General features: G+C 49.0%; 1 protein-coding gene across 4 annotated transcripts in view; it reads left to right on the forward strand.

Annotated features, from left to right (window-relative positions):
• Positions 1 to 1,102: 1,102 nt before the first annotated feature.
• The window catches only part of TMEM214 (transmembrane protein 214), a 44,517-nt gene continuing 28,364 nt past the window's right edge, over positions 1,103 to 17,255 (forward strand). For 3 of the 4 annotated variants that reach the window (XM_050948795.1, XM_050948796.1, XM_050948799.1), the window contains exons 1-5: positions 1,103 to 1,253; positions 2,250 to 2,455; positions 6,340 to 6,490; positions 12,405 to 12,539; positions 14,451 to 14,533. In XM_050948795.1, coding sequence (XP_050804752.1) covers positions 1,118 to 1,253; positions 2,250 to 2,455; positions 6,340 to 6,490; positions 12,405 to 12,539; positions 14,451 to 14,533 — 711 coding nt within the window. In that variant the 5' untranslated portion in view covers positions 1,103 to 1,117. The remainder of the gene's footprint in view (positions 1,254 to 2,249; positions 2,456 to 6,339; positions 6,491 to 12,404; positions 12,540 to 14,450; positions 14,534 to 17,255) is intronic. The other variant, XM_050948798.1, reaches the window with a different exon arrangement.

Here is a 17,255-nt window from a genome sequence, read left to right on the forward strand (position 1 = left end):
GAAGAGGGAATGAAAAAGAAAGCAGGTATTGAATGGAAGCTGTGAGGGAGATTCAGAAAGACTGGCCAGACCGGACTCTGACTGGCTCCTTGCTCTTGTGCCAAATACCACGGGCTAGTTGGTGAGCGTAGGCATTCAGGCCCTCACCTCCCCCAGCAGGGGCACAGCCCCACCTGAGCCAGCAGCGCCCCCACGGGCAGGGGGAGCGGTGAGGTGGGGAAGGGCCACAGGGGGTGCAAGGGAAGGAGATGAGGGGGGTCCAGGGAGAAGGATTAGAACTGGGCAGTCAGTGAGAGGGTGCAGGTGAGGGATGGGACAGGGTCAGGGCTGAAACTTGAGGGGGGAAGGGGCACTGGGGGGAGGAGCAAGATGAAGGTGGGGGGGTTGCTGGGTGTGCGGGGTAGGGGGGTCAATGGGGGGTGGGGGTGGGGGTGAGGGGAGCTAGGTGTGAGGAGTCAGTGTGGGGGTGAGTTGCAGTGAGGGGGCTCTGAGGGGAGGGGGACTGGGAATGTGGGGGTGGGTAAGGGGGAGGGGAGGGGAGCTCTGAGGGGAAGGGGCTCGGGGCTGTCTGAGGGGAGAGGGTAAGAGTGGGGAAGGGTCTCTGGGGGAGGGGCTGTGGGCTGTCTGAGGTGGGGGGGAGGGGCTCTGGGGTTCTATGCTGTGGGAGGGGACCAGTGGGTGGGAGTGGTTTCTGGGGGAGGGGCCCTGGGGCTGTATGACATGAGTGGGAGTGAGGAGGGGTCTCTGGAGGGAGGGGCTCTGGGCTGACTGAGGTGGGGGAGAGGCTCTGGGGGCGGGGTCTCTGGGGGGCGGGGCTCTGGGCTGTCTGAGGTGGGGCAAGGGGCTCTGAGGGCGGGGTCTCTGGGGGGCGGGGCTCCGGGCTGTCTGAGGCGGTGGGGGGAGCGGCCCCTCCCAAGCGGAGACAGCCGCCGTTAGGCCCCGATTGGTCCATGTGAGCGAGGCCGAGGGGGCGGGGCCGAGACGTGGCAGAGCGAGCGCGGGGCCCGGGGGCGCGTCCCCGCGCCGGAGGCCAATCCGCGCGGCCCGTGGCGCGCGCCCCGCTCCCTGCTTGCCTGTCGCGGGCGCGCGCCCTGGCTGCGCGCTGACTGGCGGCCCCATGGCCTCGGTGGGCCCGGCCGGCGCGGGGCGCTGGGAGCTGGTGCGCAGGGGCCGGGGCCGGCGGCCCGCGGGGGGCGCTGCCGGGCGCAGGGCGCTGCAGGAGGCCAACAGCGGCCGCCTGCTGCCTTCGGCCTGTGAGTGGGGGCGGGGCTCGGGCCCCGGGGGGGTGCGGGCTGGGGGGAGAGTGTGATACGATCCGGGCGGGGGAGTGGGGCTCGGCCCCCGGGGGGGGTGCGGGCCGGGGGGGGAGTGGGGCTGGGGGGAGAGTGTGGTACGATCCGGGCGGGGGAGTGGGGCTCGGCCCCCCGGGGGGCGCGGGCCGGGCGGGGGAGTGGGGCTCGGCCCCCGGGGGGCTGCGGGCCGGGGGGGGAGTGGAGCTCGGCCCCCCGGGGGGGTGCGCGGGCCGGGCGGGGGAGTGGGGCTCGGCCCCCGGGGGGGTGCGGGCTGGGGGGAGAGTGTGGTACGATCCGGGCGGGGGAGTGGGGCTCGGCCCCCCGGGGGGCGCGGGCGGGGCCCCAGCCTGCACTGGGGGGCTCAGCACCATGCCCTGTAAGTGAGAGCAGAGGCCGGCCCTGGGGCTCAGAGCTGATGCCGCCTCCCAGCCGGGCTTGGCCCCCTGCACAGGAATTGGGGGGCCGGCCGTGGGCGCAGGAGGGCGAGTGCTGTGGGGTCGCTGTTCCCATGGGACTTGTGGGAGGGTCTGTTCTGCTCCCTCCACCAGCAGGGTGCACAGCTCTCCGCAGGCCTGGCCTGTGGGTACCGCAGTGATGGGCGAGCCAGCAGTGCCTGGAGGGGGCTGAGTCCTGCCCCAGCCCCCGGGTGGGTGGGAGAGACGCATGCTTCCTTACATTAAATGGTCACTTGCCATGCAGCCCATCCTGCTGCCCAGGGCTCAGCCTGGAGGCAAGGAGACTGACCTCAGTGCCAAGCCTCTGTACAAGGGAGATAGTGGTTTGTTAAGCAGCTGTAGTCTCTGACTTGTAAAAGTTTTATTCACTTAATACTGGATTTGCTTTTTTATGGGGTCTTTTTTAGCCGATGTGCTTCATCCCAGTACATCTGCTTCTACTTGAGCGGCCTCTGCTGCCTCAGCCAAACTCATCATTTGGCTCTGTTTTTCTCATTTGTAGCACCTATCGCTACATCAGACACCATCTTTGAGCTGGGCTTTGAGAAAACTCTGAAGAAGCAGAACAAAGAGCAAGTGCCTCCAGCCCCTGCCCCTGAGCAGCATCACAAAAAACAGAACATGGGGAAAAATGCTAAAAAGTCAACTGCAGTTGATGCAGGACTCAAGCAAGGCAAATTCCGAACGCTGGAGGATGCACTGAAAGCTGTGAGTTTTGTACCTCCTGTTACTGAAGCAGAAGGGCGTGAAGAGCAGTGTATCAGAGTCAGGAGTTTGTAGATGGGCCTGCTCATCTCAACTCATCCTGGTGATGTCACAAGAAGCCAGGCCCAGAGCCGCCGCAGAGCGTAGGGTGCCCGTAGTCTCCAGCCCCAGTGTTAATGTTTCAGAAGCTGAAGAGCGGCACTTCATTTCCATAAAATAGAGCTGTCAGAGATGTATGCATTAGTGTAATTAAATGCCAGCTGTTTGCACAGTGCTGTCTGAGACACAAATTTAGTCCTTTGCTTGAGGTTCTTAGCTTCCAAAATTCACTGGAAGATCCATAGGAAAGTGTTCTCTTCATTTCCCCCCTTTCCATCGTTTACTACCCACTGTTGGGGTGGGGAAGTCATATGACTAATGTGTGCTACAGTGGCAGGTTGCATGGAAGAAGTGAGCCCTTAGGCAGGTTTTGAGGGGTATGTGTTGGGTATGGGGGCAAGATGGTGCACTGGGACTGAGATTTTGTCCTGTTTATAGGAGAGAATAGGGTGGATGGCGAACTGACAGTTCTCAGCAGGCAGTTCGCCATCCTGGAACACTGCATGCTGGGACCTGTTATCTCCAGGGTTTGCACCTCTATATTAAACACCAGGGCGGGCATGTGCTGTGTTGTAGAAATCTGTGAAGCTTGTCTTAAGAAAAGCAAGGTGTTGAAATGTGGGAGCGAGGTGAAAAGGGATCAGGAAGAATGCAGGGGGCTAAAAGAATCATGTAAGGAAAAATGATGAGTGGAGAAACGTGTCTCTAAAGAGAAGTTCTGTTATCTCACAGGAATACAAAGTCAGAGGATGTAAAGGGAAAACAGCTTTCGGAAGAGCTAGCTAGTAATTTCAACTGGATGGGAGTAGCAGAATGTAAAAACCGAGTACACTAGAATGTGAAGGTTCCTGGCCTCCTGTGCAGTTCTCTCTGTTGCTCTTCCATCTTGGGGACTCGGATACTGACTGTGATGGTTTCAGAGCTGTAGGACAGGGGTAGGCAACCTATGGCATGGGTGCCGAAGGCGGCACCTGAGCTGATTTTCAGTGGCACTCACACTGCCTGGGTCCTGGCCACTGGCCCGGGGGGCTCTGCATTTTATTTAATTTTAAATGAAGCTTCTTAAACGTTTTAAAAACCTTATTTACTTTACATACAACAATAGTTTAGTTATATATTATAGACTTCTAGAAAGAGCCCTTCTAAGAACTTTAAAATGTATTACTGGCACGCACAACCTTACATTAGAGTGAATGAACGAAGACTCGGCACAGCACTGCTGAAAGGTTGCCGACCCCTGATGTAGGAGATTGCTCGTCCAGACTAGTGGAGCAGATTGTGATGCCCAAACTACACGTGTGCCTTGAGGAGCAGCATTCCCTTCTGCACCAATTCTGGAAAGTGCCCATCTTACCTCTTCCTAGAGTTCAGATGTCAGAGGCTGCTGCCTTTGCCGTGCCCTAGTCCTCTGAGCCAAACTGCTAGTTTGTGGTTCGCTGTTGCACTGTCTGAATAAGTTTCTCTGCAGAACAGTAGGGCCTCTCTGGAGTTTTAATACACTGTATGTATTGTGTGGCTTTTAAACCAGCCTTCCTGCAGGTTAAGCACTGTGCCCGGATGTACAGACACTTATATAATGTTAACATTAACTGTAATAACATTGTTAAATCTTGGTGAGGAAAATAGCATAGGGAGTGTACTGTCTCTGTCCCAGTATCATCATTCCAGTGCTCCCAGCGCAAATGAGATGAGATAGGGGCACTCCCAGCTCCTGCCCTGGTGTGTCTAGTGCCATTCTTGGAGGTCACATTGATTATTTGAAGTGAAACTTGTCTTCCTTTTTAAAAAACCCGAACGCCTTGTTGCTATGACAGGCCAAAGCCCAGGCTGGGACTCTCTTTTTGTTCTCTGTTTGTACAGCGCCTCAGCCAATGGGGGCCTGGCTCATGACTGGGGCTCCTGGGTGCTACTGTAATCCCAGTAATGGCAATTAATAATCCCAGTCCTGTTGCCTGCTGCGTGAGTGGAGCGAATGATCTTGTCACTTGGTTGGCAGAAACGTAATTGCAAGAATTAGTTCTGTTTTTCTCCTTTGCGACAGGCACTTGAAGTTGTGTTGCTCCTGTAGGCAGGAAAGTCCCTTCAGACCCCAGCAGGCTAGAAAGGAAGCACTGGCTGCTTCTCTGCCCACTTCTCGTGCTCTCTGGGAGGAACTCTACGAAGGCTTCACTGCTGGGAATATTCTCTCACATCTTGTTTATCACACCTCCTGGGGAAATGGGCTGCAGTTCAGCTGGTGCGAGCTTGACATGTTCTAAGTAAACCTGCTACGGTGTTTGTCTGTCTAGGTGCTTATACAGTGCCCATTGACCTGGTACCTGAGTGTAGACTGACTCTCTCAATAAGCCAAACAAACAAGGATTACATTGAAACTTGTCATGGCATAATGAAGACCTGGTACACCAGCTGTCTGCTGGGCTCCTGTATTCACTTCCTTCTCTTTAATCTAGGTTCTTACTCCATGCTCATCATAGGGGTATCTGGTACGTTTCTGTTGGAGAAAGACGTTACCATTTACATTCGAGTTCTGGTTTAAGCCAAATTCATCTTGTGCGTCAGTGTTAATTGTGTTTGTGTTTTACAAGAAGGATAGAAGTTAGGCGTTAAAAAGAGCAATCCAAGCGGACTGAGTGTGGAAGGGGATAAAGAACCAGGCTTTTAGAATAGAATTTAGGAAGCGTACATGGCTGGTCTCTGAGGGTGCAGTGGACTAGACATTCAGTTCTTGCACAATGATCCAGTAATGTTTCCAGGCAAACAGGCCCTCCTGTCTTTGGGCATGTTTAGAGGTGTAGCAAGAGATGGTCCCTGCCTTGAAGAGCTTCCAATCTAATTTTAAAACAAGATGTGTCAAGTAGGCAGAGGGTGACAATGGTAAGAACGTATCTTGAAGTAGACTAGTTATTGGCCCTGGGTATGGGCTGGTTTCGGGTTTTTCAGACAAGCAAGGAATCTTGCTATCAAGTCATTTCCTACCTCCAGGTCTCTGTGCAGGTTCACCCCCCAAAGTGCACTGATTCTGATACAAACACAGTTGTGCATAGTGGTAAGTGTGTACAACTCAGCATGGTTGACTCTCAGACTGCTAGGGAAAATGCAGCTACATGCCATCTCATTATCTTCAGATTATGCCTTTGGTAACACCTGTTTTTCCTCTTGCCAGTTGGTGGGATGCACAAATTGAACCAATTGGCCTTCTAATTGAAACTTAGCAAATAGTTCTGTTGCTGCAGGAAATAGTCAGGTCCAGGTGTGACTCCCTTTCAGCTGTTGGCTTGCTAGTGCTAACAGGTGCCTAAAGTGGTGAAAACATATTTTAGTCACCAGCTCTGACTTTCATATTCATGGGGAGCAAGAAGGGGCAAGTTCTGCGTAGTCTCTTTTCAGTTTAGAACAGTGTTTTATTTTTATTTGCTTTACTGACTTCAGTGTTGCTATAAAAATCTGTTCAGTTCTGGACACGTGGTCAGGTCCCTGCATATTTTTTATTTTCCTCTTCGCCCTCAGCACTGGGCTTCACTAGTTTTGATAGTTTCTATATAAAAAACCAAACCCAGATCTTGTGTGTCAATAGAACTGCTATTGTTCATGTCAGGTATTGGAAACGCAGGGCTCTTTTTGCACCAGTACAGATGGAAATGTAGTTCAGCTATCTTTTTACACAGCCTTCCTGAACTAACTTATATTTCAGATCTCGCTTTTCCATACCGAGCATAGTTAGGTTTCAGAGCTGTTCTCTGACTCTCAGATTGAGATTTTATACTGTGTTCTTTGTGTGTCTTTTACAGCTTGATTTGACAGAGCTTCAGAAGGAGCTGGATAAAAGTCAGAATGTGTTTCCTGAGAACCCATCTGTGTGGGTTAAAGACCTGGCTGGATATCTAAACTACAAGCTGCAGACCCCTCGGAGTGACCCCACGCTCAGCCAGCATACTCCTGGTCAGTGACTCTTTAAATAACAAACTGTCCAGCGTGAAATGCTCGAGTGGCATGAGGGCAGTAAAACCTCATCCTGATAGCCATGCTCTCATCTTGCATGTTGCTTTACAAACGCTGATGCCAGCCTGCTAACACGGGCATCTTGGTCAGTTCTGATGCACCCTTGAGCTAGGCAAAGATGGGCCCATAACTCAACACCCACGGGTGCACTCAGAAAAGGGGTTGCAGTGGTGGAACCTGTGGTGTAAACAGGACTCAGGCATTTTTACCACTCTTCTCAGAGCAGGTCTGCATGACATGGTGCTTAAAATTAGCCAATCTGCTTAATAGCTAGTGGTCTAATCATTACCATAAGGAAATGTTCTAATTGTAACTCTAAGATACAGGTCTCATTTTAAACCCAAATTGTTCCCTTCCTTACAAACCTGCTCCCATTTTTATTCTTGCATATTTACGTCACAGAGGAAAAATCTTGAACCTGAGGTTGAGTTAATGTACAGTATGCTAAAGAAAACCAGCGCTCATCAGGGCTGTAGTTCTCTTGTAGTTCTGTCCCTCACAGGCACAGATCATTGTCCTGGCAGGTGAGAGCACAAGATGGGGTGTTAGTTGGTGTCTGCTGCAAACCATCAAATCGCAGCAGTGAACCAGATGTCAGCTTCCTTATGCACCTGTCCATAATGTGTATCAAAAAAAGGTGCATAATCACTGGGGACTTTAGTCTGAGTGACACGTGGGAGGTCTCATGCTGCCAGTAGTAAAACATCCTTGGAATTTCTCAACAGCACAGATGACAATTTCCTAATCCAGAAAGTTGCAGACAACCTGGGGAAAGAAATTCTACATTAGACCTCATCCTAACAGATAGAGAGGAACTGATCACAGAACTAAAAATTAATGGTAGCATAGGTACACGTGATCATGACTTTATCACATTTATCATGCGCAACCAGCATAAAGTCCAGGCTAGTAATATACATATTTGGTGCTTTAATAGGGCCAGTTTCACAAAGCTGAAAACAATTATGAGCCAGATCAGCTGGGAGGAAGAGTTTAATCAGAAAAATGTGATCATTTAAGGATACTTTACTAGATACCTCTGAAGGCACAATCTCACAATCAAGGAAGAAGGCCGTGCTGATTAAAAAAATTATCTGGTTTAGAAGGGAAGTGAAGGCAGCTATAAATATATTATACATATAAAATGTGCATAACAAATAGAAGAAAGAGTAAGTTGACAGGAATGAATATAAATCAGAAGTTAAAAATTGTAGAATATTTTTATCAGGGAAGCCAAGGGACACAAGGAGACATCTATGGCTGCAGAGTTCAGGACAATAAAGAGTTTTTTAAATGTATTAGGAACAAAAATAATCCTGACAGTGGTATTGGTTCACTACTAAATGGAAATGATAAAATTATCAATAATAGTGCAGAAGAGACAAAACTGTTCAATAAATATTTCTATTCTGTATTTGGGGAAAAGACACATGATATAGTCTCATCAAATGGTGATGATAGCACTCTTTCCACTCCATTGGTATCTCTGGAGGATGTTAAACAGAAGCTACTAAAGTTAGACTTTTTTAAATCAGTGGGTCTTGATGACTTGCATCCAAGAGTTTTGAAAGAGCTAGCCATTAATGTTGATTTTTCAATAAGTCTTGGAGCACTGGGGAAAGTCCAGAAGATTGAAAAAAGGCTGCTGATGTGCCAGTTTTTAAAAGGGTAAACGGGATGACCCAGGTAACTATAGGCCTGTCAGGCTGACATTGATCCCTGGCAAGATAATGGAGCAGCTGATACAAGACTATAATAGAATTAATGCAAAGCAACATGAATGTATGAAGATCAACCCTTTCAAACTAACTTAACATCTTTTTTTATGAGGTTACAAGTTTATTTGATCAATGTAATAGTGTTGAGATAATATACTTAGACTTCTCTATAGGCATTTGATGGCACCCCATAACATTTTGATTAAAAAACTAGAATGATATAAAATTAAGATTGCACACATTAAATGGATTCAGAACTGGCTCACAGATAGGTCTCAAAATGTAATTGTAAATGAGGTGTGTTTCTAGTGGGGGATCCTGCTGGGATCAGTTCTAGGCTGTACGCTCTTTAACCTTTTTATCAATGACCTAGAAGAAAACAAAATCACAGATAGTTTGCAGATGACCCAAAAACTGGGGAGGTGGTAAATATTGAAGGGGACAGGTCCCTGACTCAGAGCTATCTGGGTCTCTGCTTGCACCCAGTTTACAAAAACAATGTGTGTTTTAGTATGGCTAAATGTATACATTTAGTAACAAGAATGCAGGCCATTTTTACATATTACATAGAATCAGCTGAACATGATCTCCCAGTGTGACACTGTGGCCAGAAGAGCTAATGTGATCCTGGGATGCATAAACGTAAATCTCCGGTAGGCGCAGAGAGGTTATTTGGCGTTAGTGTGACTGCTGCTGGAGTACTGTGTCCAGTTCTGGTCCCCACAGTTCAAGAAGGATGTTGATAATTTGGAGAGGAATCAGGGAAGAGCCATGAATATGATTGAAGGATTAGAAAACCTGCCTTGTAATGATAGACTCAAGGGGTGCAATCAATTTAGCTTACCAAAGAGAAGGTTAAGGGGTGACTTGATCACAGTCTGTAAGTATTTACATGGGGAACAAATGGTTGATAATGGGCTCTTCAGTCCAGCACAGAAAGAATCAATGGATAGAGGTTGAAGCTAGGCAAATTCAGACTGGCACTAAGGTAAATGTTTAACAGGGAGAGTAATTAACCAGTGCAACAACATACCAAGGGCTTAGGGAGGCGGGGTAGCTCAGTGGTTTGAGCATTGGCCTGCTAAACCCAGGGTTCTGAGTTCAGTCCTTGAGGGGGCCACTTAGGAATCTGAGGCAAAATCAGTACTTGGTCCTGCTAGTGAAGGCAGGCAGCTGGACTCAATGACCCCTCAGGGTCTCTTCCAATTCTAGGAGATAGGATATTTCCATTAATTTATTTAAATTTAAAATTTTAAAATTCAAAGGGCTGTGGTGGATTCTCCATCACTGACAATTTTTAAATTAAGGTAGTATCAGAGGGGTAGCCGTGTTAGTCTGGATCTGTAAAAGCAGCAAAGAGCCCCGTGGCACCTTATAGACTAACAGACATATTGGAGTATGAGCTTTCGGATGCATCCGACGAAGTGGGTATTCACCCGTGAAAGCTCATGCTCCAAAACGTCTGTTAGTCTGTAAGGTGCCATGGGACTCTTTGCTGCTTTTAAATTAAGATAGGCTCTAGGAATTATTTTTGGAGTTCTCAGAAGGCCAGACTAGATCAGTGGTCCCCAAACTGTACCCCGCTGGGGGGGAGGGGAGGGGAGGAGAGGAGAGGAATGTTTAAGGGGGTGCAGGGGAACATTGGGAGGGTGGCGGAGCCCAGGCTAACCCCCATGGGGGGAGGGAGGGGTCCTTGCTCCCTCACCCCCCTCCATTCATCGGCCCCCACCCACCATCAGCTCCGCCCTCAGCCATGGCACTAGCCCTGGCTCCCAAGCAAGGCTTCCGGGGTGTGTGTGTGGAGCATGGACAGTGGTAAGGAGGGGCACAACGTAAAAGGTGTTGGGACCACTGGACTAGATGGTCCCCGTGGTCCCTTCTGGCTTTGGAATGTAGGAATCCAAGGGCTAAAGGAGCAAAGTGCTGGACATGTTGACTTTGGCCTTATCTATGCTAGGCTTGCACAACATTCTTGATAGTGGCTACTGCTAGTTCAGCAGCCACCGGAGGAAACGTGGAGGCTGGCTTCCAGGCAGCCACTGGATTGTAATCTTTGTATTTGAAAGCTCACTCTGCGTATGAGCCGTGTGCTGGCACCCATCTGTTTCAGGTACTTTGCGTGTGCACATGTTATATAGAGCAAGATGTTTTTCATCTAACAAGTAGCTTTTCCTCAGTCAGCAGGCTTTTGTGTACCTCGAGGGTGGAACAGAATCATAAACCTCATCTGTAACACTGCAGATAAAGCATGGGGCACTTGCTTCATTCTGTATCCTTCTGTAATTTGATGTGTGTCTACACCAGTTAAAAAGTCACTGTCTTCGCACATGGCAGAGGACTGACAAATTAGTGACTTTCCTTAATCTGACCTGCTCTACAAGAGCCTACATTTTCTCACCTATGGTTCTAAAATTGGACAACAAAGGTCCTGGATGGCGGTGGGCCTCAAGTTTTTGTATTGGCAACTCCTTTCAGACAGCAAGCCTCGGATTGCGACGCCTCGGATAAATTAAAAACACCTTTTTATATTTAACACTATTTTAAATGCTGTTCAAAATGAATTTACATTTTCTCACTGCTTTTAAATTAAGACTGAAACATATTTTTATTGGATGATTGTTATAAGCATAAAAGTTAATTTGTTATATTACTGTTTAATACTGGGAAGGGCACAAAGAAACTTTGTCAATATCACTTTTCACAGTAGACTTTGTGCCCCATTACTTCCTTAACTTCTGTGTTGCTGCTGACAGAGGCGCAGCTACAGGGCCAGGCAGCTCTGAAAGGAGAAGCAGTCCCGCCGCCAGCAGCAGTGCAGAAGTAAGGGTCGCAATGGGGCGCAAAGTCTGCTGTGGAAAGTGATATATGTATGTTTGTTAATCACTTTTCACAGCCTCCCGGCTCTGAAGGCCACACCACGGCCAGGAGCAGCCTGCTGCCTTCAGAGGTAGGTGACTGGAGAGCAGCGGCTGCTGGCTGGGTGCCCAGCTCTGAAGGCAGCGCTGCCAGCAGCAGCAGTAGTACAGGACTGCAGAAGTAAGGGTGGCAATGCCATGCCGTGCCATGCCACCCTTACTTCTGTGCAGCGTTTGACATGTGTGCTGGAAAGGTTGGCTCCGGGTGGGGGGGCTAAGGCAGATTTGGAGTGGCTATTGCCCCTGCAAGGGCTCTCTCCCCCCAGCACCACCCTGCCTGTGTGGCTGACTGTTACATTATAAATTATCTTTCTTTTGCTGATCTCAGTGTTCTGATTGGTCTGCAGTTTAATGCAGCTCTTCAGCTGCTGAACAGTCAAGCCCTCTAATGTTGTCTCAGTCCCACCTTTTTAGTCTCAAAACAACAAACCTGCACGCACAATGCCACAATCATCAGAGTTCAGCTTCCTGAAGGTGGTGATACCACAAACGTATATTTTGTTTAGGAACAATGGTTGCTTCGTTCTATGTTTACGATACTTTTTGAAGTAAATGCACGACATTGCCATGGAAAGGTGTGTGTAACTTTTGGAAACGCTTTAGATGGAAGTGATCTATTTGACAGCAGTTGCTCTCTGTTTTGTGCATATACTTGCGACCCCCACTTCATAATCTAGCGACTCGCACCTGTATTTTAAGAACCCCTGTGGTCCTTGCTAACCCACTTCTGGAGCACCACTGATGCCTGGGAAACTGGGATTTAATCATAGGCCAGCATGACTTGCTCTATTGGTGGGTCACTGTCTACCTGCAAGCAAGAATCTGAATACAAAGGTCTCTGTTCATCCATCTTGAAAGGAACAGTTGTAAAGAGAGATTATTTGCGGGAGTCTCTTCTGCTTTATGCATTACAAAACCACCGAGGTTCTGAATGTAGCACTCATTCCTGTAGATTAGAAGACAGATGCAGAACTGCGATGTTTTTTCCCCCAAATCCCACGTGACTCCAGTGAAACAAGTAGTTAGAAAATAATCTTTTTATTCCTAAACTCTGCATACCAACTCTGGCATAACTGAGAATAAGAGTTGTTTGTTGACCCTGCATTGCACATGATCTGGGATTGCCATGTTTCCTTGAAGCCACTTTCAGGCTTTGATAGTAGCATGCGTTAATGTGGGCCCATGAAATTCCCTCACACTTGTGTGTTCTTCTGGCTCCAGATTACCCCTACAGTCTCGTGAGCAAGGAGCTGAGAAGCATCATCAAGTCCCTGCTAGTGAAAGCCTCCAGCGTGCTGGAGCTCTTCTTCGACCACTGTATTTATACTATGTTGCAAGAGCTGGACAAAACTCCTGGTAAGACTCATAGACTCTAGGACTGGAAGGGACCTCGAGAGGTCATCGAGTCCAGTCCCCTGCCCTCACGGCAGGACCAAATACTGTCTAGACCATCCCTAATAGACATTTATCTAACCTACTCTTAAATATCTCCAGAGATGGAGATTCCACAACTTCCCTAGGCAATCTGTTCCAGTGTTTAACTACCCCGACAGTTAGGAACTTTTTCCTAATGTCCAACCTAAATCTCCCTTGCTGCAGTTTAAGCCCATTGTTTCTTGTTCTATCATTGGAGGCTAAGGTGAACAAGTTTTCTCCCTCCTCCTGATGACACCCAGTAAGAGCCGACTGGACCAGAGCCTGGTCAGTTCAGTGGATCTCTAGGCTACCGGCACTGCCTGTGTTCTGTTGTTCCAAGAGCTGCTCGTGCAGGAAGCTCATTCACAGGCCCAGCCTAGAGCTAGTAGGTTTGAGACATTCTGAGGCTGAGGAAAGTTTTGAAGCTACAGGAATCTCTCTCTGTGTGTTTCTGTTTATCACTACTAACCATCCTAACATCTTGTAGGCGCTTGTACGGTAAAGCGCACAGACTGCTGGGGGGAAACCTGTTCTGACTGGTTTCCATTTCTGATAGTTGCAGCTCAGATTTGGGCTCTATTGGACTGTGGCAGGGAGGGAATTCCTGAGCTGAGAACGCCTCCCAGAATATACCCTCCTCCCAGCCCCTTTCCCCTTGTATTTTTGGCACACGCCAAAGCTTTCAAAAGCAAGCCTAGAGTGATCATTATATGCTGCTTGCGGTGTGCATGCCATCGTTGCTGGGGGGCTCCATGTCTTGTGGCTGCAAAGTTTGCTGCAGTCCCAGTCCTTCCCCCCTGACACCCGCAAACAGATCCAGAACCTGAGCTGCCATTTAAATAAGAAAACCGAGAACATGTGACCAGTGTGTGAACTGATGCTGTTGATTTGTAAATCTGTGGGCTGCCTGAAACACTAGCTCTGAGAGGTGTGAATTGCCTCATTAGTCTCAACAAGTGTTAACTCTGAAACCTAAAGATAACACAAACACTGACATTAACTATTTCACTGCTGATCATTTTAGCAGAGCCATTCCAGTCATGGGCTGATCCCACAACCAGAAGGAGCTTCCTGTGCTGCTTCCACCTTCACGTTTTAATTCCCAGGGAGCAGCTGCAGGTTTCGTGCTGCAGAGCGGCTGCAGTGTGCACAACTCATGATCATAGTGAAGCAGTGAGGAATGAATGAGCTGCTCTCATAACCATCACTGCCCACTGTCTTCCTGCTCCCCTCCCCGTGTCCCTTTGTAATTTAAACAAGGGTGGGGTTAGTCCCAGGCTGCTCCACTGAGTTACCCCGGGGCAGAATCTGTCTGGGAGCCAGCAGCAGCCACCTCTGCATTCCCTGGAAGCTGGGGCTAGGCAGGAGGTTTTTCTGCCTGGAGAAGCTATTGGTGGTGATTTCTCAGAAACTTGGTGACTCTGTTGTGGAGTGAGTGGGGCAAGGGCTGCTGGGGATCACCACAGTGAGGGTGATTATCTCCCGGGGTGGGACTGTGCTTCCCGTCTAGCAGAGGCAAGTGTGTGCTCACAGGACGGCTGAGATCAGAGGGAGGGACCCAGAATGGGAATGGAAAGCAAGGAGAATGGATCAGAAGGAAATGGACCCCAAAGCATCATGCTGGGCCCCACCTCTGTTATGAAAGGGTTAGTGGGTGAGAGAGAGAGAGAGACGCTGGACAGGGGAGTGGGTTGTGCGAACCCAGGTGGGTGTGCTGTTTGGCGGTGGATGGGGGGTAACCCTTCCATTTTTGGATATTGTGGGGGGGAAGGGAGATGTGTTTAAGAGCAACATAACCTTCAACTGCTGGGACTCCAGCCTAGTCTGAGCCTGGTGTCGCGTGTTTTGCAGGGGAGTCGCTGCATGGATACCGGATCTGCGTACAGGCAGTGGTGTTGGACAAGCCTAAAATTGCAACAGTGAATCTGGGCAAGGTGAGCGTAATGGGTGTGTCCAGCTACTAGGCTGGCCTGCTTGTAAAACCAAACAGCGATTCCCCTCCTACGCAGTGGGTCCTGCTGGTCCTTCAGAAAGATCTCTTGCTTCATGAGCCACAAGGGATCTGTCTAGCTTAGTGGAGGGAGCCACGTTCCTTCTAAGCACCCCAATGTGCTGACCAGCATGCATAGAACATACTGATGGAGAATTCAGATAGAGCCGTGGGTCTCAGCCAGGGGTGCGCACAGCTCTTCCAGGGGGTACATCAACTCATCTAGAGATTGCCTAGTTTTTCAACAGGCTAAAGAAAAGCACTAGTGAAGTCAGTACAAACTAACATTTCTTACAGACACTGACTTGTTTATACTGCTCTAGATACACTGTACACTAAAGTGTAAGTACAGTATTTATATCCCAGTCGAGTTATTTTATAATTATATGGTAACAACAAGAAAGTAAGTAATTTGTCAGTACTAATGTGCTGTGACGCGTTTGTATTTTTATGTCTGATTTTGTAAGCAAGTAGTTTCTATGTGAGGTGAAACTTCGGGGTGTGAAAGACAAACCAGACTCCTGAAAGGGGTACAGTTGTCTGGAAAGGTTGAGAGCCACTGAGGTAGAGTGTATTCCTGACAGCCGCCTTCCCAATGGGGACGTGGTTGGAAAGTTTCCAGAGGGTAGAAATAGCCCATCATAAACAGGTGGATGTCAGTGCTCCCGCCCAGACATGTAGAGCCCCAGTAAATACAGGTGCCACTCTCTTGAAGAATCTCATTGCTGTCTAGTAACCTGTTTCCCTGTTAGAGGGCGCCGATTCTTGTCTGAGCCGGAGAGAATGGAGAAGGAAGTTTACCTGTTAGCTTTGCTTATTGCTCTTAAGTAGTGATGAGATGAGATCCACTTTTTTAATATCACACTCACTCAGAGCAAACGAATGCACTGACTTTGGCACATGGGCCATGCGGTCACTACGGTTGTGCCCTGGGCTGTGGCTCTGTCTTGTGCTATCCCATTGTGCTGCTGACTCTGCTTTTCTGGCCCATTATAGTTTGAACCCTGTGTTCCTGTGACCCAGACCAAACCACAGCTTCACTTTTATGTGACCTTTCATGGTTTGTTTTAATTAATCCCTGGCCAGAAGAAGAAAAGGCGGGGAGTGGATGGGCCCCTCCTGTGAGAATTGTATGGCACAGCTGAGTGCTGGAAGGCCACATACCCTAGAAAGCCTGGAATTAGCTGGATGCTATGAGCTTTCCTCCTTTGTCCCTCCATAAAACTGCTCTTTGGCCTGGCTCCCAAGGTTTCTGTGAGCCACTGTGGAACAGGCAGTTTCTTTAATGAATGTTGAAAAATCCAACCCCCAGGCCTCCACAGTGACTCGCTCGGTTTCACTTTGGGACACAGCTGTCTGTGCTGTCTGCCCCAGGTCCCTGTGCTGCGCAGCGGCTGAGGAAGCTCGCTAAGGCCCTGTATTGGCAACAAACAGCCTGCCAGGTGTTTGAGCTGGACCTTTTTTCTGACTAAGTGTGTTTAGAAGTGAGGGGCTAATGGCACTAACAGCAGAGTCAGGCATATTGCATCCTGGAGCTGTGCGAGCTTCTCTCTCATACGGTTCCTGGGCCATGCACCTGCTCGCAAGACCTAGCATACTGGGAAAAAACAGTGGTCTCCTGCTGATGCTCCTGGCAGGTAGGATTGCTCTGCACCCATCTTTACCGGCTCTGTTCTCTGTCTCTGTCCTAGCAGACCTCCTTGAGAGATGTCTGTCCACACCTGACTCCCTCTTTGGTTTCCAGCTTAGGTCTTTTCTTCTCTGCTGCTCCATTGAGCCTTCCAGATTCTCCATTCACACATGTGGATTGGAGCGAGTCCTTGTGAAGAGTCTGCTTCCAGCTAGGCAATGCCTGCACTACGGGTGTGACAGTGGCACAGCTGCCGCACTGCAGCCATACTGCAGCAGCCACAGAACAGGTTATTCTGTTGACGTATCTGTCTCCATGAGCAGCGGTTGCTCAGTTGACGGAAGCATCTTTCTGTCACCCTAGCCGCATCTATGTCAAGGGTTAGGTCTCGTTAACTGTGTCCACTCTGGGGTTAGGTCGCCTTAGCTGTGTCACTCGGGGGTGGATTTTGCACACCCCTGAGCGACGTCGTTATGTTGAGGAAGTGTAGACTAGACCTCAGTGGATAGCAGTGCCAAGCGCCCGGGGATACCGCATATGGATCATAAAAACATTACAGAAAATTCCCACATTCGTTGAATAGGCATCACCTAAGAAGCATCAGTTATTCTGCCTGTAATAAGATGAAGCCCTGAACCATAAACCCTTGGTATCAGATAACCATATCTTCAGAAAGTTAGGAGTAATTCTAGCTGTTGCATTCCTGAAGGGTTAAAATAATTAATTTACTGGATTTATTTAAAGTTTTTATCTTGTTTTCTTTTTATTTCTTGTTTTGTTCTGTTTTCAGTTGCTTTATCTTTTGGAGGTTTCTGTAAAAACTCTAACTTTTCAAACAGAGAGACAGAAAGCTGAAGTGAGAGGTGGGGGAAAGGGGTGGGAGGTAAAGAGCAACCTAGGAAGGTAGTGAGACCTGAGCCAAGAGAGGTTAACTCTATTGAGGTATTTGAAAGTACCAGCAGCAGCAACGAGTTTAGCAAACTGAGGGTACATCTATACTACCCCGATCGGCGGGTAGTGTTCAATGCATCGGGGA

Source organism: Gopherus flavomarginatus, chromosome 4 (assembly GCF_025201925.1).
Source record: "Gopherus flavomarginatus isolate rGopFla2 chromosome 4, rGopFla2.mat.asm, whole genome shotgun sequence".
Taxonomy (NCBI): Eukaryota; Metazoa; Chordata; order Testudines; family Testudinidae; genus Gopherus; species Gopherus flavomarginatus.